This window comes from Geospiza fortis, unplaced genomic scaffold, assembly GCF_000277835.1.
Source record: "Geospiza fortis unplaced genomic scaffold, GeoFor_1.0 scaffold23, whole genome shotgun sequence".
Lineage (NCBI taxonomy): Eukaryota > Metazoa > Chordata > Aves > Passeriformes > Thraupidae > Geospiza > Geospiza fortis.
In genome coordinates, this window is record NW_005054303.1 from 10,088,594 (window position 1) to 10,108,337 (window position 19,744).

A 19,744-nucleotide genomic window follows, 5' to 3' on the forward strand; every position below is an offset into this window, starting at 1 on the left:
GTGGAATACATAACTGATGTGATTGCTCTTCCTTTTTCTTTAATTTTTTTTTATTCATTAGTAAGCAATGAGCTTTCTGCCAATTAGAGCAAAGGTGTAATCACAGTTGTAATGAACCAGAGTAACACTTCTTGACTTCAGTTTGGCCAGTTTTCCCACCTTCAAGATGTAGTTTGTGACCACAGCACAGCTGGCGATAAATATTGCTGGAAATCTAATTTCAGTTTATCATCTTCAACAGAGAAGCAACTGAACTAATGAGCAGCTTGGAAGAGGTAGAGAGGGTAGCAGTTAATGATGAAGGGTATTGTTTGGTAACCACAGAGGAAGTGTTTTAATTATATTTAATGCCTAAACTGTTATGTCTGGTTAATATTTGTAACAGTCTAAACTAAGAAGGCTTTGCAAAGTGACTCTAAGCCCAGCAGAGCTCTAGCTTTGGTTGTGTTACTTGCATGTCATAACCTTGTCTGTAAAGCTTCTTATTTTCTCAGACTTGTTCTTGAGAATTTAATACAGAACTTTTAATTTGATATGGGTCAAATATTTATTTTTAACAGCAATATGCTGTTGTAGACTGATAATGATATTGCAGAGAGTTTAAATAACTTCTATAGAAATTCAGGTGCCAAGGCCCACTGGTCATCAGATATATTTGTCTGTCTAGGAGCAGACAGCATTTATGAGGGACAAAACCCCCTATGATGGATTTGCACACAAGCAGGTGGATAATATTCTGCCTAAAAATCCCTGGATTATTTTCTTCAGTGTTTTTGAAGAGGTGAGAGGTAAAGATCTTGTGAAAAAAGGTCCATGTGCATCATGCCTAGTGCAAGGTTATGATAAAGGTTGTTCTTTTGACAATTTTAAATATTCTGAAATTAGGTCTTTGCTCTCTAAAACCATGTTAGGGAGATAAAATGCCTATCCCATTAGGGTTCAAGAAGCAGAATAAAAAGTTTCTGTTCAAAAGAGAGAAAAGTGGCCTAATAGTCTATGTCAGTCAATTTTGCAAGTTTTAGCAAAAATACCTGGTTTAGGTATAACAGAGCGATAGACTCTAAAGGTGGATAATTACTAGTAAATGACTCTCATTTACATAGCTTTGAAACTGAGCTGAGCCATTCTGTGATGGACAAGATGCTATTTCTAAAGGAATAGCTGTTATTTTTACTTAGACATATGTAATGATAATACATAATAACATAAAATACCCAGCATAGCACATTAACTTGACAGGTTATAGATGGGTATTATATAAATGTCATGTTTTTCCCTTCTATTGCTGAGTTGTTCCAGATCCTGAATAATGTGAAGATCAAAAAGTTGCTGTAGAAGTGCTATAGAACAGCAATGTGTTTCTGTGCACCAGGGAATGTGCACAGAGAGAGCTCTACAGCAATTGCAAAAGCAAAACAAAGTCGATTTATATATTTATTTTCTGTCATTTAGACATATGCGCTGGGCTTGGCAATATGAAAAAGGGTGTTCCCTGTGAGTTATTTGAGTTATTGGCACAAGGTGTTGAATACCAGAGTGTGAGGCTCACAGGTGACGGTGTCTGTTATCCCAGCCTGCAGATCAGGCTGCACCTTCAAGTTTTCCTGTGTTTGCCGTGGCTGGGATGCAGCAGGGGTTTTTGTTCTTGTGCTCAGCAAACACGGGGGTTGCTGTCCCCCAGGGATTTGCTGCTGCAGGTGGAGCATCCCTGCAACCCCAGCTGGCTTCTGGCATAACGTTGAGTCCAGCTTGTTGATTCTCATCTTGGATATCTCAGTAGGCTGAAATTAGAATTAAAAAAAAACTAATAATGAAGGCTAAACCCCATGATTTTGTTGTTGTGTCGCACTGGAGCTTATACAGAAAAGAAGGAGATAAGAATATCTCTTTTTCTTAAGAAAGAGAAGAATAAGAATGTGTAAGAACTTGAACTTTCACTGTGTCCATTCTTAAGAAAGAGAAGAATAAGAATGTCTAAGAAGTTGAGCTTTCACTGTGTCCATTCTTAAGAAAGAGAAGAATAAGAATGTCTAAGAAGTTGAGCTTTCACTGTGTCCATTTGGGGACTTCATAGTGATTTCCCAGCTTGTTTCTGCATTTTTGTCGTAACTTTGGGGCATGTTTACTAAATCCTGGCTTCTTTTCTTACACAAACATAGTACTTTAATGATGTGCAGTTCCATAAAATCTTTACTGCATTACACACATTTGTCCCCTCTGTGGAGGGAGTGAGAGAGCAAACAGTTGGGTTGTGTAGCACATTACTGGAAAATGTTGGGAGACTATTGTGGTAAATTAGCATAAAGTAGAATATGTTGCTGACTAAATTTATACTGCCAAATGAGAAGAGAATGGAAATCATGTTTTCAGGGTTCAATTAAACTCTTCTCAATGTATAAACAGGGCTATAGAAATGTATATTTTATATGTATGTATATTATTTAAGCTAATAAATGTGAATATTTTAAAATACAAGCCTGAGCTCTTAGACATTGGGTTACGTATGTAGAACAGCTCTCACATAATTACTGTTTCACTCGAGAATGAATTCCTGTAACTTCTGGGATAAATTAGTGGGTCAGTATCAAGCAAAGCAACAATTCTGGCACTTGCTCTGAGCCTGCTTGGATAAGAGTTATGAGTTGGGTTTCCTGTGCTCTTGATTCAAGCTTTTTTGCAAGTGTCTGGGCATTTCTGTATGAATTTCATAGAGCAGCTCTGTAGTTGAAACAAAATGAATATTGCATATTTTATTTGGACAGATGGCAGTTTCAGAGCACTTACTAAGCAAGACACAATTTTTGCATTCTTACAGGAAGCATGTACGGATGTATAATTTTATCATTATTTCATTATGTACTTAATGCACTGAAGAAATGAATTGCAATGCAAATCCTGGACTGCCTTGTGACTGCATTTAGGGTGGAAGTTAACTGTAAGATTGCTGTGACGTGTTTGTGTTCTTATATTTAATGATCATTACGGAGCACAGGCCTCTCATGTCATGCAGAAAAAAAATTGTGATCTGGTAAGAATCTTATCAAAAGAAAGACAATAATCCTCTTAAGGATCCTTCTGTCTTAGGTCAGGAGGCCATCGTGGGGTTTGTGCGAAGGTTTGTTTCTTAGTGTCCTGGAAGTTGTAAACATTTTAAATTTTTTGCCATCTAAGAGACCTAGAAACAAGGTCCTACTCATTTTAAATGGTTGGTTTTGCCATAACATTGCCATTAATTTACAATGGGAAAAAAACTGTACACATTATAGCAAGATAAAGCTGAAGCTGCAATGCAATCCATCATGCTCTCTAAAATTAACAGAAAACGAGTATGAGATAAAAGAGATTTGAGCATAGCACGACCAAGTTGAAATAATGAGCTGAGACTCGGTGTTTCTATTGATGTTTTGGGTTCCAGTGCTCTACTAAGAACTTCGGAATGGATGTAGGATGGCAGGGTCCTAGAGAGGAGGCAATTAAAAATACACTGAAAAGCACCTGGAAGAACTGTTAGGGATTTTAAAGGTAAGGGTGATTTCCATGGAGCATTAAGCCACCATTGTGCAGCTTTGCTCTTTATTGGATGTTTGAGAAATCCTTTGGAAAATGAGGCGGCTTTGTTTACGTGGTGTTCCTGCCTCTGCTCTTTGGGATGTGATTTAGGGTAGAGGAGTTGAGCACATAGGTAAGTTCAGCTTACTTTGCATTTGCTCTACCTGTAGCTTTTGCTGTCCAAATGTCTGAAGAAAAACTTTAATTCTGATGTGCAGCTCCTCCTGGTAAGGGCCGAAAGGAGCTGGTGGAGGGCTCTGCACTGGAGGCATTACCAGCTAGGGCTCAGCAAAGGTGGAAGGAATAACACTTGGTGACTAATCCTGGAGCCTCACCAGCTGCAAGGATTTCCCATGAAGAGTCAGTCTTGTGCTTGTAACCAAGCATGGTGCTAAAATTCAGGAGATCTTCTGAGTTTGTGGTATTTTGATCTTACACTGAGAATGTTCTAACAGCTCAGGGAGTTGCAAAGCATGAGCTGAGTTTACTGTGTGTTAGGGATGTCTCCCAGGTTTGGTTTTTTCTAATACATCTGGCTAGTTAAAAGGTTGGAGTCAGAAAAAAACCAGAAGCAATAAACCATCCAAGAAACAAACAAAAAACCAAACTGAAAGATGCTTATGTTTATATACAAGTAGAATTTAGAAAAGAAACAGTGGGGATTTTTTTGTCTTTTTTTTTCTTTTAATAAAGAACATTTACAATCCATTGCGCTTTTTTTCCCCCCTTCTTGGAGAAAACTTTGAAAAGTAACAATTAAGTGTTTCATGTGTAATGCTGGATGTTATAGGGCAGAAAGTGTGTGGCAAAGGTATCCTGATAACTTCTTGTCTGCCTCAGGTCAGTGTTTTCAAGAGGCAGGACAGACATTGGCACCAGCTCTCTCTGGTGACTGTTCAGCAAACTCAGTGACTTGGCTGAGTGAAGAGTAGCTTGTACTTTGAAAGTGCAATTCAGTAAAAACCTACTGAAAACAACTGGCATGAGCTTTCTGAACCAGTGTAAAAGAAACTTGAGTCAGTCCAAGAAACTGGCCGCAGTAACTCTCAGTGTTTCAGCAAAGTATTTTTGTCTTCTTTAGGAACTTTATGCCGTGTGTTCAATTTAGAGAATTGAATTCATATTTATGTGTGTTTTTGCCAGCCTACTTGCCTTCCTGGAAAAAAAAGAAATTACTAGTAATTGTTTTTGAAATATTAGTAAAAACTGGGGGGGAGAGAGCAAAAGCAACCTACAAAACCTTTGATCAGCCTGAGGTTAAAATGTGTTAATTTGATGTCTAGGCACACTCACCCCAAGTAATGCAATTGGATATATTAAAGATGTCAGAGTGTCAAGAACCTCCAGATATGTGGCTGCTTAATCAAATCCAGCCCCTAACCTCTAACTCCTTCTTTCTTGTTTTGCTTAACCACTTTGGGCTACTACTTTTTTTTTCCTTTTAAAATATTCTACTTTCATTGTGTACATATTCTCCAAACATTTTTTCCTCCATCTTCCAAGTCTCTTGCTCTACCTCATTCTCTCTCTCCTGATCTTTTAATAATTTGTTGTTTCCCTGCCTTCTTTAACTTCCCTCTGTCTACCCTCCTCATAATATTCACAGCCTCTTTGCGTTTTTTCCATCTCATCTGAAATTTTTTGTACAGTCATCTACTTGCTGTTTTTCCATCAATTTTGCTCTGAAATCTTGTCATTTGAATACTTTTCCTTACATTCTCTTTTACCTTCTTTGGCCTGGATCATTTTTGGCTTGAATGGACTTGTATGTAGAATAGGTAAACCTTGACTGTCTTGGGGTTATTTCATTAAACTCATCCCAGTTCTTGAAGAACTAATAGGGAAATGTTGAAAATGTTGTCAGTTTACCCAAAAAACGAAGATATTGCTGCCTGATTATGAAGAGACACGGTTCTGCTGAGTGGTGATTATCAGTCCAAGCATAAGGACTGATAATGTACAGACCAAATACCTCGTGAGGCTATTTTTGTGGGACACCAGTTGGTGTACCAAAATACCCTGGCAGTCTTGTCTTCCATTAATTGCTCAGGAATTCTCACTATCCATCATGTATTTCCTTGATTACATATCATTATCTGAGATGTTTGATGTAACTATTTCATAACAGATTCCTCGTGTAGGTCAGTGATGAGTGAGAGCACCCAAACTTGTAAAACCTCAGGTCCCTTGGAGTCTCTCTGCTCACTTGAGGGTGCACATCATCAGTGTCAATTTGCACTAACACAGACCTTTTGCAGCCAGTATTCATGGAATAATGTTTTGTTATGGCTCATAAATAGCTTTGACAATCAGGCTTGTAGTGTTGGTTCACTTCCAAATTGAAAGATGTTCACAGCACAGACATCACTGGTGAGAATGGACAAGTGTTGGTCGCAGGTTAATGAACCATAGCCCAAAGGAAGCTTTTCCTTGAAACTTTGCCTGCTGTAGCTCTGGATTGAGCTATAAGAAAGTGAAGAGAAATTAAATTAAATTATTGCCTGCACCATGCCTGCTGTGGAAATAGGCAAAAGGTTCAACTGAAACTTCATAAAGTGTAAAAGTACAATTTTGAAAAATATGGTTTATTAAATTCTTTTTATTGTCAATTTATAGCATTTCATCCACATATTATTCTATTCAGGGGCTGAAACCTGAGGTACCACATATGTGAGTAAAGCATAATTTTGATTAATATATCTACATTACAAAATTTGGGCAGTTTATATGACTAAGAATACATCTGTTAAGGAGTACCCTGTGTTGTTTCTAATGCTACCCCATCAAGGCACTTGAATGATATGTTAGATCTACACTGAGTTTATAATACCCACCCCAGTAAATGTTGTTTGTTGAATATCTCTGAAATGATTGAGGAGTCTTACAAGCAGTGGAGGCATTTGTGGATCCAGGATCCCTGTGGAACTACCCAGGAAACTCCCACTTGGTGCGAATTTGCTCAGTTTGAGTCAGGGCAAATTTATGACCAGGGAAATAATTCTCAATTTTGTGACAGATTAGCTGAAGAGGCAGTGATTATCAGGAAATTGGTGGATTATGTCCTGTGTTGCATTTCTAATCATGCAGTTTGAATGTGCTGGAAATGGTTATGGTAATGTTGTGCTTTTTCTTTGAGTGTTTTCACTCAGGAAAGTCAGCTTGAGTTTGTCCCACTGTATTTATTGCTGTGTGAATAATTGTACTGGTTAGATTTTACGTATTTGAAGCACAGTGCCTAACTGCTGCCCTGCCTGTATAATTATTAAGTCTAGAGAATGGGTTGGGAAAACAGCTTTGAGAAAAGCACCTCTTATAAATGAATGATTACTGACTTGGCAAAGCATTCATAGTATTGACAGCCGGTTAGGAAAATTAAATCAATGCAATCAGGATAGTCATTATTTTTCTCAAGAAGTGTTTGTTTAAGAAAAAGGGCAAACATTTGTACTTCTTGGAATGTTAAGACCAATATTCTGCTGTGAAAAGTGACCTACAGACACGTGGTTGTTCTGTATTTCAGGACTGTAAGTTAGGGAAAGCTCTGAGCTGGGTCTCTTGAAGTCAGCTTCTCAAAGAAAACCAAGAGGCTTTCAAATTCAAATTTGCCAGTTTGTTAAAATGAAGACTAGAAAGGTAACTTCTTCCATAATAAAATCTTCACAGTGATTTGTGAGGGTTAGCTTGTAGCAGTTTTATGCACCACTGCCCCCTTTGTGCAGGTAGGTCTTGATGCAGTACTTGGCTGTATTTAATGTGATTTGGTGAGTGGCAGCAAAGTGGGAGCAGTTTGGGGTTTGGAAGATTTTTTTTGTCACAAGGAGATTTTGCTTAACTAGAAAAAAAATTGTGCTAGATTTACTTAGTAACTGGAAGATACGAAAATTGACGAAGAGTTGAGGAATTATTTTGCTATTAAGTCAGAAGGAAAAGTTGAAATTTTGCAACTTAAATGAAAGAGGAAATCCTAGAGGTGGAGTGATTGCAGAGTTCTCAGATGTTGGGACATTATAAGGAAGTTCTTAAAATTAATGTGAATAAAAATGTTACTATTAGTCTCTCTTCCCCATTTTGGACTTACTTGGGTTTTAGTATGTGTTTTTATTTTTTGTATTTAGTGTGGTGTTTGCTTTTACTATCATACAAGAAGATGATGCTAATTCTCTATGCAAATGTCATCTTCAAGCTAATGAATACCAGTAATGTATATACTGGAAGCAATACTTATTCTGAGAGCATTTTGATTTTAATGATTCATAAATGTTCTGATAATGCATATGTGGGTGAAGGGTAGCATGTGTGAGTATCCTCTAGTTCTGCTGAATACTTCATATGTAATCTGCATATTTTGTCTTGTTTCATTCTGATTTTTACTGCCCTGTGTCTGCAGTCCCATGGCTTTTCCTCGCACTTGTCATGCTGCTTTGAGCAGCTCACTCCCTCCCTACACCTTCACTTCTTCACTTCCCAGCATTGGATCCTTCATTGCAAAATTAGGGCCAGGAGGGAACTGATCCAGGTTTTCCCCCCATCTGGTTTTCACTTGCCAGGGAGAGGAGAGCCAGAGCTCACTTCCCTGCATGCAGTTTCTCTGGTGCATAGTTTGTTTCCTATAATCCAAAATGAATTACTTGTAAATGACTTTAATTAAAACATTAACGTTTATACTACATCTGTATGTTTTTATGGCTGTTAGAGACTTGCAATAAAAGTGTGTCATCAGATTTTTATGTCTTTAGTTGATAAAAGGATGCAGAAGGCAGAGACTGATGAGAAGGGATGGGCTGGTTGGATTAGGATTATTTTGGGAAAAGGCTATTAAGAGGAAAACAGAATTGCTTTAGCCATTTTACTATTTCAACCCTTGCAGTGAAAAGTGTTGCTCCATGTCTAAAAAAATATTATAGCACTTTCTGTCAGTTTTCTGATAACTTTATAAAAACTTGACTTTAAAGCTCTGATTCTGTCTTGATAATCAGCATTCAGATGTCCTAGTACATGCTTTCACTAAGCTGATTTCCTTTGAGTCTGTGAATACTCACTGTATTTCAAAAGCTCTGAACAGTTTTAAATGGCTGAAGAGAAAACTGACAGGCCTGAAAATTAAATTGTAGCAAAGACCTGAAAATGAGGAGAGTTCTCACAGTCACCCAAACAGAAATTTATCTTGCTTTAAATTTTGGTTTTAATAAATGTATACTCCTCTGTGTATTTGACATAAATCACACATGCTACTTAATAGTGTCACTTTAATTTTATTTTATAGGTTATTAAAGTGTTATGTGTATTTACACAGATTTATTAGAGTGGTTGCTCAATTTTCTGTTCTTTTATGTGAAAGTAGATGCAATGGTAATATTGCAGGTTATTAAATTTTGGCACCTAAATGTGTGGCTGTGTGTTAGCATGGGAGTAAAATTCATTGAAAGCTCTGAGTATCTGCTGAGAAGAAAAGGGTTTGCTGTCTTTCCTCAGCCAGCTGTGAACATCTGTAGGGAACTGTGTGTTTCGTTCCAAGCTGCTGCATTAAGGAGTTCAGGAGTTCTGCTGTGGGGTCTGCAGGTATGTGCCCCAAATACCAGAAAAAGACCCCCCTCATCCCAGAATCTCAAACCAGCCAGTGCCATGGTCTGTGTGGGAAGGCTGGGAACATGGAATACTGATTTTATTTATTTGTACCATCCTTTTTCTTGTCTTAGGACCCCCTAATTTCTCAAGCATATTTACTCTCATATACTTCCAATGTTTCCAAGTACAAAAAACCTCTGGCATTAGGTATTACCCTGTTCCCAAGGCACCCCAGATTTCCAGGAACACTGAGAAAAATGAGTGAAACTTAAGAGTTGCATTCCCTAGTGTGAGTGGCAACTTGCTTATTAAAGAAAAGCAGATATGACCAGAACAATTGGTTTGTGGGGTTTTATTCTGTGGGGCTTTGAGGTTTTTTTGTTGTTTGTTTAGAGGTTTTTTGCTTGGCTGTGGTTTGGTTTTTCTTAGCTTCCCCTATGGTTCATATGGCCTGTTGATGTAGTCAGACTGGCATGAATTTTGTGAAGGGTTTTACAGTGGTTTTCTTGAGAAGAATGTAATTATATTTTTTGTTTTGTTCCCACACCTCCAGATACTTAACAGGAGAAAGAAAAAGAAAACAAACATTTATGACTTATTTTAATGCTTTAGTAATTTAAAGATTTTTATTTAATGTGAACCCTGCTTAAAATGAGTGTAATCTTGAGTCATATATATGTGTCTGGTTTTAACTTGTGCTGAATTGTATCCTAATGGATTCCACTTGATTTCAGCCTGTTTTTCTTTAACTATAATGTCCTTGTTGGTCAAAACAAACATGTAAAAGCCATGTAGAGCAGTGCAACCAAAACCCCATTATGGTCATGCAGCAACATAGATTGTATTGATACCTTTTAAATATTTTCAAGGTCTGTGGTGCATTATAGGTGTAATAAAGAAGAATGAGTGTAAGTTTTAGAAATAAAGCTTTTGGAAAGTAACCAATTGCACTTTCTTTTTCTTTTTTTCAACCCGTGTATAAGGCTGTCTTTGGAAGAAATGTTTCATCATTTAACTGTTGCCTGCTTGTTAATAACAGTGAATTATGAAGTGCATTCATCTCTCTGTTATTTGAAGGCAGGTAGTCAAGAGAGCAGTCACAGAACTGTGCTTCCCCAGGCCCTTTATGTCCTGTAGGGCTGTAACCTTAGAAAGGTCGCGTATAGAAGTGATCTTTTTTGTTGTGGGTGAAGGCTAATGAGTTTCTCTGTCTCCTTGGCTCATCTTAGGTTTCAGCTCTGCCTCCTTTGACTGTTTGAATGTGTGAGAGAGACCTGGCCAGGGGAATGGCTTTAGGGTGCCTGGTTTTGGGACCTTCAGTATTCCAGAGGTGTTTGTGGAGGATTCTTCTCCCATGTAGATTCCCTATTGAATCCTGTCGCTACTTCAGCGCTGTGAACAAAAACAGGTTGAAGAAACTGTTGCATCTTTATTTGTACTGCAATCCATGTTTATTCTCTTTTGCGTTTAAACACTGGTTTTAATTAAATTGAAGTACTGTGTTTAAGCAAAACAGATTTGTGGTGCTTAAGTCTTAAAACTACTTAAAAGTACCATACAATTACTAACACCTTCTAGCATTTGCCAGGTATTCCTTACTATGACTTATTCTGTGTGAGCAGTGACAAGTTCCATCTTAGATTGGCCTTTGAGAAGTCCAGGTTTTAAGAAATAAACACAAATTATTTACTACTAAAGCTTTTCTTTAAAGTGAGATCAGGAATGTCAACCAATGGGTTTTGGTGCTGAGGCAGGCATTGATGCCTAAATAAAACCAGGTAGTTCAAAGGAAGCTCCCTAGTCTGAGGACAGACCTTTAGAGTAAAAATGTGGATTTCATCTCTACAAATTTCTGCTATTGCTATCCTCTTGTGTACATCAACATTGGATAAATGAAGCTGCCTCTGTATTCTTTTGAAGCATTTGGTAAAGTAACCAACAACTAAGAAGTTGACATTCCTTTTGTTATTGTATTAAGTCTTTTCATTTGCTGTGAATTAAGAAAACAGAGCAAAAGTAGTGAGTTCTGCTTACTTTATTAGTCAAGCACATAATATTTTTTGTGAAAATGTTCCTATTGATGTATGTGTTCACAATACAGAGAAAAATCCTCACTATGTTTCAATGAAATTGATTTTGCTATGGGAAGTGTCAATATGGGGATAATGATTGAAACTCAAAACTTGTTTGTGGAAATATGGCCTTGCTATGTGTTCATATATATGTATTCATGTATATTCATACAGGGTTATAAATGGTGTGGTGTTTTTAGAAATACAAATTAATCAAGCTTGATGTGTTTGACACTTCTTTCATCCTTCTTTGGAGTTGAAGTTAACGATGGTAAATGCCAGCCTCCAGTCAAAGTAGTTGTTTATTGTAAAATTAAGTCTTGTGTGCTGGTGTGTTTCCATTCTCTACTTCAGCCTGGACTTTCTTGGTCAACTTTATTTTCCTCATAGCAGTTGATGATTAAATTCCTTCTACAATATGTTCAAGATCTCAAACACACAATAGCAATACAGTTCCTGTAAGTGGTTCATTTGTTAATCTAAGCTCTGTTTTACAAGAATTGTATGAATGCTGCTTTCCTTTGAAATTGATCTTCAAAAAGAAATCCTGTTTTGTATAATAAGATGCCAGACTCACAAAGATTTCCTTTCTTGTTTCATAGACGTTCCATCTTCAGAGCAGCCTGAACTGTTCCTAAAGAAACTTCAACAGTGCTGTGTCATTTTTGACTTCATGGACACGCTTTCAGACCTTAAAATGAAAGAATACAAGCGCTCCACTCTTAATGAACTGGTGGACTACATTACAATAAGCAGAGGCTGTTTGACAGAGCAGACTTACCCTGAAGTAGTTAGAATGGTGAGTTCTTTCTTTCTCATGGTCTCTTTTTAAACCCACTTGCACTTCCAGTTACACACTGTGGGCGAAATTGAACCCTGGAGTAGGTGGATTAAATGATGCCTTTGGCTTGGATTTGCTAATAGACATTGGTTGGGGATAATTCTCCAATGCCAAAAATATTAATTTTATATATTTTTAATAAAAGTCAAGGAGATTATGGTTATTATAGTGTCACAAATTATGAAAGGAAACCTGGATTGTTTCCTGATAGAGAAAGCCAGCAGCCATTAAATCAGAGTCCCTCATGTTTCCTCCTATCTATCTTCCCTCTCCTCCCAGTATAAATAATGGAATAATTTTTGCAAATTTCTTATCTATCTTGAGATAGATGAGAACTTGAACTTTCTCCAAGCTCTTAGGTGTCTGCTTTAGGTAGAGATACCTTAAAGTATGCATGGATAATAATTTTAAAATAATAAATGCTAAAAGTGTTGTATAGATCTGTTGTGTCGATTTCATGGTTGGATTACGTGGATTCATTGCAGGTGCTGTTGGAGTGAGCAAGATTGCTCAACTATAAAGCCATACCTTGTATATATAAATTGTTAAATCATAGTGTTTTCATTGTAAAAATGGAAACAGTACCAGATGCTGCATGGTGAAGAATGTTCATTGCAACTGGCAAAATCAATCACAGCTTTAAAATGTTTGTTCTGTGCTACTGAACAGAACCCTTATAACCTGTTCTCTAAATGAGAAAGCAATTAATTAAATATAGATTTGTTCATGACAGTTTCCTAACAGTACTGTGTGATTGTGGAATCCACTGGCTATGTGCTGTAAGAAGAAAAACATGAATAGTTTTTGCATTGCATTGTGTATGCTCCTTGCTTCTTTTCTGACACGCAGATACATGCTGTGTTGCTTGTCTGTAGTACTTAAAAATAGCTGTAAATTGTGACAGAGCCATCAAGCAGTTAATCATGAAGGAAAAAAAACCAGAATTAAGGGTGTAGGAAAAAATCTTAATATGGCTTCTTTGTGTGTATGCATTGTCAGGAAGCCTATAATTATGAGTTCAGATTCTTTCCCTTCTCCCTCACCTCTGCACTGGACCAGTCTTGTGAATGAGCTGCTTGCTGTGTTATTTCTTCAGAATGTGAAGTCATGCACTATTAAAATACCAGGCAGAATACAGAATGACTTTTTTTTCTTCTCAGTTTTTCTGCTGGTGCTTCACTGTAGTATCTAAATGGTTTGCATGTGTTAGTTTAATCTGATGTGTACCCCTTGTGATGAACAGAGTATATCACACCTTTTGCCTAGAAAGGATGTTTGATGCACAGATAACTTCAATAAAATAGGGAACTTTTTCTGTGTGTAGTAGATGCCTCCAAACTCATCCCCCAGAGAATTTGGTAATTTTTATAGCATTTCTGTTACTGAGGTTGTATTCTTGGGTTGACACTGGTTATAGTTGTTTACTGCATCAACATCTCTTGAATAAAAACTCTGCAAGTTAGTGTTGTCTTAGCTTGGGCCCCAGGAAGCAAGAAGAATTTGATTTGTAATTGTTTATGAGGTTCAAATTGAATCATAAATAATAATCTATGAAACAGTGTGATCTTGAACAGCCAAGTAAAATCCCTTTGGTATCATGTCCTACTGTCCCTGCAGTCATTTTTATTGATTCACACAACAGTTTTTAACTTAAGGAAATGATGTATTGCCTAAAGAGTTTGGAAAGCATGGTTTTGAATAATTTCCTTAAATGTAGTCTGTATCTATGATATGGAGGAGTTACTGGAAATAAAGATACAGCCAGAATATTTCCAGTGGATTTCATAGGTATTTACTAATGGTGCTTAAGAAATTCCAGTGTCACCTTAGATCCTTTTTGATAGAAATCTGTTCTCTCATCTTTTCTTTTATTGCATCATGCCCTTCTTCATTCTGCTTTCTTCTACTTTGCATTTATGGTGCTGAACCCGGGCTGTTTCCTCTTCAGTGCTGGGATATTGAAACAGGAGAGGACTGTGAATATTCTCATGTCCTGTGTCTGGCTACCCAGTGGCCCCTGACTGCCCAAACCTGATTTTTTTATAACAAGTAAAAAGATGCCTAAGTGTTTAAGGAAGTGAACATGTTTTTTTTCCTTAAGAATTTCCTGAGAAAAATTTAAGTAAATACAATTGTAAATTGTAATTTAGATTTTGGGTGAAACTCCAGCCTGCAACAGCCACCTGAGCTTTGGTGAAGGTGTAAGCAGTTGAAAGCTGGACTCCCCTGATTGTGCCTGTCACAACCAGTGGTGTTTTGGGTGCATGTGCTGCTGGAAAACCACTTTGGTGGTTGTGTTCCATGGGAGCAGGATGCAGTGCTGTGATACTGAATTTATGGGGGTGAACCCATAGCAGATGCATGAATGATTCCTGTTGATGGTCCCAGTGAATGCTGCTGCAGTGTTTCTGCTAAACCACATCACCAGGGCTTTCGAGGCTTGCAGGTATTTTGTTTTTTGTAGATGGACTATCTAATAAAAATGCTGGTTTTTCCTGCTGGTCTTTGCCTATAAAAGCAAGACTTCTTCACCGCTTTGAGAACAGTCACACAGGCCCTAGAGGGAAGGGTAGTTCTTCTCCTAATATGATACAGAATAAGTTTTCAGCACATACTGCCTGGTGAAGAGATGGCATTAGTCACTTTGTGCTGAAGTACTGCTTTTTGGTGTAACTTATTCTTTGCAGTAAATACATGTTCTTGTTTCAGGGAGTTTTGTGCCCATAATCATGCACTGAGACAGACTTAAATGTGCACAGTTCACTTCACAAGTGCAGCTACCACCTTCATGTGCTTTTGGGGATTTTCACCAAAGTCTGCAGCTGGGTTCACAAGGGAGCTGTCACGTTGACAGTCTCAGACCTGTCATGGTAGTGAAGAAAACAGCAATATCTATGTCCTGACCAAATTAGCATCCCCACTGCCTGCCTGCCACAATTGTCATGGGAGTGTTTTGATTGAAAGACCAGGATCTTAAAACTGATCAAAACTGAGCCCAGGTGTTTTATGTCCCTTTGAAGGATCTCTACCCTGTTATGCTTAGTGTTTATGAATCTGAGAATTAGTATTTCCTGCTTGTCCCTTTGGGCTACTGTGATTTGGAGGTGAAGGGAAAAGTTCTTTTGTGAGTTTTAACATCATCCAGGAGCAGGAGAAAAAAAAAAGGTGCACCAGTCTAAAACTGGTATTTTTTAAAGTTACTAGTATTCATAGAGAAGGATTAATAGCTAAAGTGTTTTCTATTCTAAATCATCTAAAATGTTTGAAAATGTAATTTCTGTGGAAGAGACTTTTGTTTTAAGGTTTTATAATGTATGTGTACGTTAATGATCTCTGTTAGTGACCCAAGAGATGTTTGGCTCTAGACATACTAGGCTAGGAAAAGGTTGCCAGTAGAATTCTTCAGAAGAGCTGAAATTCTTAATTGCTTCTAAAATATAAGGGTTTGAAAAAGTCATTTGTGGCAGCCAGATAACTTAAGAGATGTTTTTCATGCCAACCATCTAAAATTTATGCCATTAAAAGCTTTATGCATGCTTGTAACATCACATGTTTTCATCTTCTTCTCTTGAGCATGTGATATGATGTTGTATATAGCTAAATGTGAAACCACTTGGCTGTTTGTCAACCTGTGTGCAAATCTGCTTCCTTAAACCACTCTCTATAGCTTGATATGGTGTCTGGCATGTTATTTGTTATTCAAAAAAAAAGAAAATAAGCCAATATCTCCTGATGACCACCAAAGCGAGTTGCAGAGGCCTCACCATGTCATCAATATCAGTTGATGGGGAAAGGAATTGGGATTTGTGGTAATGGCCATGAGCTGAACAGATTTATTCAGGAGGGGGTTGCTCAGCATGCTTCCCCTGCAGTTTGATGTGTTGTTCAGAAGGGCAGATGACATTCTTTAGAATTAGGCAAATCTTAGGAAAAATGGCCTTGCCAATTAAGCCACACTCTGCTAAGAAGGAAATGCCAGTAATAGGACTTTATGAGCCAATAATTGGACACTTAATCTAAGATTTATTCCTGTCTGAGCAAAATGTGGAGGCTTAAACTAATGATGCTGATTTTTGCTGGTAGATTAAGCAGTGGTAGTTGAAGGAAATAAATGTTTGTTTTTATCTGTGGTGTCCTGAAGGGTGTATGTGGTAGAACTGTTTGTGCTTTATGGATGTTAAGACATAGATTGAGGAAACTCATCTATTTAATTTGAAAAATGAACAAAAAAATTGACAAGCTTTTAAACTGAGAAGTCTGGATGAATCTCTTTGTTGGTGAGCAACCTTTCAGCTCTCCTGCTTTCTTCTTTAGAAATTGTAGACCTGGGCCCTGACGTTTACACATCAGTGTGTGTTTGCCAGCCCACAGGAGATGGCTAATGAAACTCTCTTCAGATCCATCTTTTAGAATGGAGTAGTGATACTTTGTTCTCTTTTCTAAGTGCTGAAATGCCTCTGGCTTCCCATTGTCATCTTTATCTTTTCTGTAATGGCAAATTGAGTAAAATAAGACTGTAATTTCTGTACAGCCCAAGTGAAACATCATAGGAGATGTCATGTGGTGTAGAAGCCGTGTTAAGCAACACAGAGAAAGAAACTTGGTTAAATCAATACCCAAATAAACACAAAAAAATGCATTTTAAAGGTCAGATTCTGGTTTGGGTTTGTTTTTTTTTCCTTCTCTTCTTTCTACTGACATAAATCTGGAGAGATTGCATTGATTTTTACTGCAGGTTTGTCTCAACAGATGTGAGGGCAGAGTCTGTTCAGGAGTTTGTTTGTGACAGACCCGTTAAACATAAAGAATATCTTGCTAAGCCATGATTTTTTTAGTATGTTGAGGAAACTATTTTTAGGAAGTGTTCTAGCTGTTAGACTTCATAGGCATTATGGTTTTTATATTTTCTATAGCTTTAGCTGTGTCTTGTGACTAAGTATGACATCTTCAGAGTTTCTGTATTAAAATGTTCTTGGATAGAGATTTTTCTGCAGATCCACCTATATTCAGTCTTACCTTTTTCATTTGACAAAAAAACCGTGTGTATGTTCCTGTTGCTTCTTGCATTAGATTTCAAAATATAAAATGAATGTAATTTTGAGTTTAAGGGAAAACTATGAAATCATATGCTCTCACAAGAATTGACAAATCATATCCCTTTCTAATGGGAATCTTACATAAGTACAGGAGTTCTGTAAAATATTAGGAATTAATATTGAACTTAACTTGAGTCAGTGGAAGTAGATCAGATTTTGAAGCCATCTGAAATGCTAGAAGGAAAATGCAATGTCCTTTGATTCCCTCCACCATGTTTTTTGATTAAAAATTGTCATGTAAGTGCAGCCATAATGGAGCAAACATGCTATTGTTAAAAAGAAACCACATAAAAAATCGCATAATATTTTACATTCTGCTCTTTTTTCTTTAATGTGAGGGTTAGCAATTCTGTAGAAGCAAGAAAAGAATCTAACTTTGATTTCTTTTATGCATTTTTCTAAATACTTTTGTTAGATGTTTTTGTTGCTCACATTCTTTATACTCCTAGCTCATATTAAATGTACAATGCTTATTAAAAGAAGAGGCTCTGATGTTTTGTGCCCTTCTCAAAAAATCAGTTGGAGGCAGCTCCTCTTGCAGCAGTTGTCCCTAATAATTTTTCTGGACAGTCTGTAATTACATTTACCTGTATCCATTATTGCTGTGGTTGGTTACATGGGCCTTGCATCTGTCAGGCTCTCTCTGCATAACAGTGCAGTGACTAGGTCTGAAGCAGAGAAAAAAACTGGGAAAACACTTTCTTCTTCAAGAAGCACTTTAGCTGTATTTATTTATTTATTTATTTACTTGAAGGACCTTTACATCCCCACACCCTATTTTGGCTGTGCCATCCTCTTAAGTACCTTTAAAGCGTTTTGTCTACCGACAGCCACAGCGTTAATCTGCTTCTGAGGGATTGTTTTCCTGAGTTTTGAATTGTATGTTTTGTTCTTTAGTTTGGAGTCCAGGACAGCATGAGTTTTGTAATGCTGTCTAGAGTTCAGGTTCATTCATTGGCAGGCTTTCACTTGATCTCCTGCCTGCTCTAGAGGTGAGGGGCTCTTCCTGTTTGTACTGTGCTTTATTTTGACCAAGATACTTAGCTACTGCTATGATTTTCAGACTGTATTATAGAATTACCTTGGCACACATTAAATAAATTATTTTCCCATTGAATCATCTGAAAACTTAGTTACAGGGAGATAGTGATGAATGGGGCTACTGGTAGGGTACCCAGATACAGTTTGGGTCTAGGTGACCTCGAGTGAAATTGCAGAGCTCCAGTCCCCAGCAGGGAGGAGGTTGTACCCAGGGCTGGGGGCTGAGCTAACACTTCTAATTCACATCCCAAGTGTCATAATCCACCATGGTTCTTGTCAGAGTGAACAAGATTAGAACAAGGGGTAGTGGCTTTAAACTGGAAGGGGAGAGCAAATGGTAGTGGCTTGAATTTGGAAGAGGACGGGGCCAGATTATGTGTTAGGATGGAATTCCTGACTGTTAACTTGGTGAGACGCTGGCACAGGTTGTCCAGAGAAGCTGTGGCTGCCTCATCCCGGGAATTGTTTAAGGCCAGACTGGATGAGGCTTAGAGCAACCTGATCCAGTGGAAAGTGTCTCTGCCTATGGCAGGGCAGATAGGAATTAGATGACCTATAAGGTCCCTTCCAACCCAAACCATTCTGTGGTTCTATGAGAAGCTTCAGGGTTTGTAAATTTGGTTTCTTTTGGGAAAAACATCCACTGCAGGAATATAGCTACTGCTTTTTCCAGTGCAAGATATCACAAGAAAGCAGCTCCTCCCTCTATAACCACCCATGGTGTGGACATTGCACCTGAGCTCCAGCTGTTTTCTCCTACAAACTCACTCCTGTTGTAGTTCTGCCAAGAGAAGCATTGCCCAAGGATCTCAGGTTTGCTGCTTCCTCATCTGTATGGATGGAAGCTGCCACCACCACTGAAGTGGGTGAGGGTAAGCTAACAAGTTCAGGAGCCCTGATCCAGAGCTAAATTCTTGCAGGTTATTGATTGAATTTTTAGAAGACTTAAAGGTCAAGGGAAAATGAGAAGAACTGTTTTCCCCTCAGCCTGTGATCTGGATTGTTGACTGTGTTCACAATCCAATGTAGTTCATTCATTTTGATGCAGCCAAGTCAAAAGTAATGCTTCTGGGCAAAAGAAGGCACATAATATTAAGCCCTGAAAGACTGTATTCAGGCAAGCAGTGGTGCAGAAAAGAACCTGAGCATTGTGGATTGCTTATCATGAGTATCTTAATATGAATTTCTGGTACGCTGCACTGTTCAAAGAAGTGAATGTCGATAAATTCATATGACAACATGCAGGAGAAAAGAGGGAGATGGTCTGGCTTTTTGTATATACCCCAGTGCACTTGGGCACAGGTGGGAGGTCAAAAGAAGGAAGCAAAAATAATCACAGGATTAAAAACAAACAGAGAAACCAACAACTGCCTGGGTTTAGGAGCTTTGTTTTTCCATTTAACGACACAGAGGTTGAGAGTTGTCATGTCTATATAAAAATACCTATCTATAGATAGACACATACTGCATATGCAAATATGTATATACAGGTGTAAAAGAGATCTGGTGGTTTAGCAAGAACGAACAGGGTATCAGGCAGATTCAACCTTGAGATCAGAAACAGTGCTGTAGCTAAATTA

General features: G+C 37.8%; 1 protein-coding gene across 2 annotated transcripts in view; it reads left to right on the forward strand.

Annotated features, from left to right (window-relative positions):
- PPP2R5E (protein phosphatase 2 regulatory subunit B'epsilon) overlaps positions 1-19,744 on the forward strand; it is a 69,938-nt gene that overhangs the window by 25,639 nt on the left and 24,555 nt on the right. For both annotated transcript variants that reach the window (XM_031066144.1, XM_005417940.3), the window contains exon 2: positions 11,789-11,985. In XM_031066144.1, the coding sequence (XP_030922004.1) occupies positions 11,789-11,985 (197 nt within the window). The remainder of the gene's footprint in view (positions 1-11,788; positions 11,986-19,744) is intronic.